The 243-nt window shown below is 52.3% G+C and overlaps 1 protein-coding gene across 1 annotated transcript in view; it reads right to left on the bottom strand.

Annotated features, from left to right (window-relative positions):
• LOC119581906 overlaps nucleotides 1-243 on the bottom strand; it is a gene marked incomplete at its 3' end in the record, with an annotated part of 85,972 nt that overhangs the window by 37,791 nt on the left and 47,938 nt on the right. The window contains 1 exon segment of the mRNA XM_037930069.1: nucleotides 17-205. Within this exon segment, the coding sequence (XP_037785997.1) occupies nucleotides 17-205 (189 nt within the window).

Below are 243 nucleotides of genomic sequence, written 5' to 3'. Positions count from 1 at the left end.
AAATAAACTACAGTACCAGTCCAGATACAGCCTCCTCCTCTCCCACAATGGAACCGTGCGCCGTAACTAGCACCGCCCCCTGAACCGCTTCTGCCAGCTGGTTCCTGGTGCAGTTGGTTCCTTGCGTCGTTTTCCACCAGCTGTCCTGTGCTTCTCCGGACAGCACCCAGGCATAACCAGGACCCTGCATGCGTAGGTGGTAAACCTGTGGCGAGAAATGAATGTTTTCAATATTTTAGTTAT

Source organism: Penaeus monodon, chromosome 15 (assembly GCF_015228065.2).
Source record: "Penaeus monodon isolate SGIC_2016 chromosome 15, NSTDA_Pmon_1, whole genome shotgun sequence".
NCBI classification, from domain to species: domain Eukaryota; kingdom Metazoa; phylum Arthropoda; class Malacostraca; order Decapoda; family Penaeidae; genus Penaeus; species Penaeus monodon.
The sequence above is the reverse complement of the archived record's forward strand: the minus strand, read 5'-3'. Positions and strand labels throughout refer to the sequence as shown.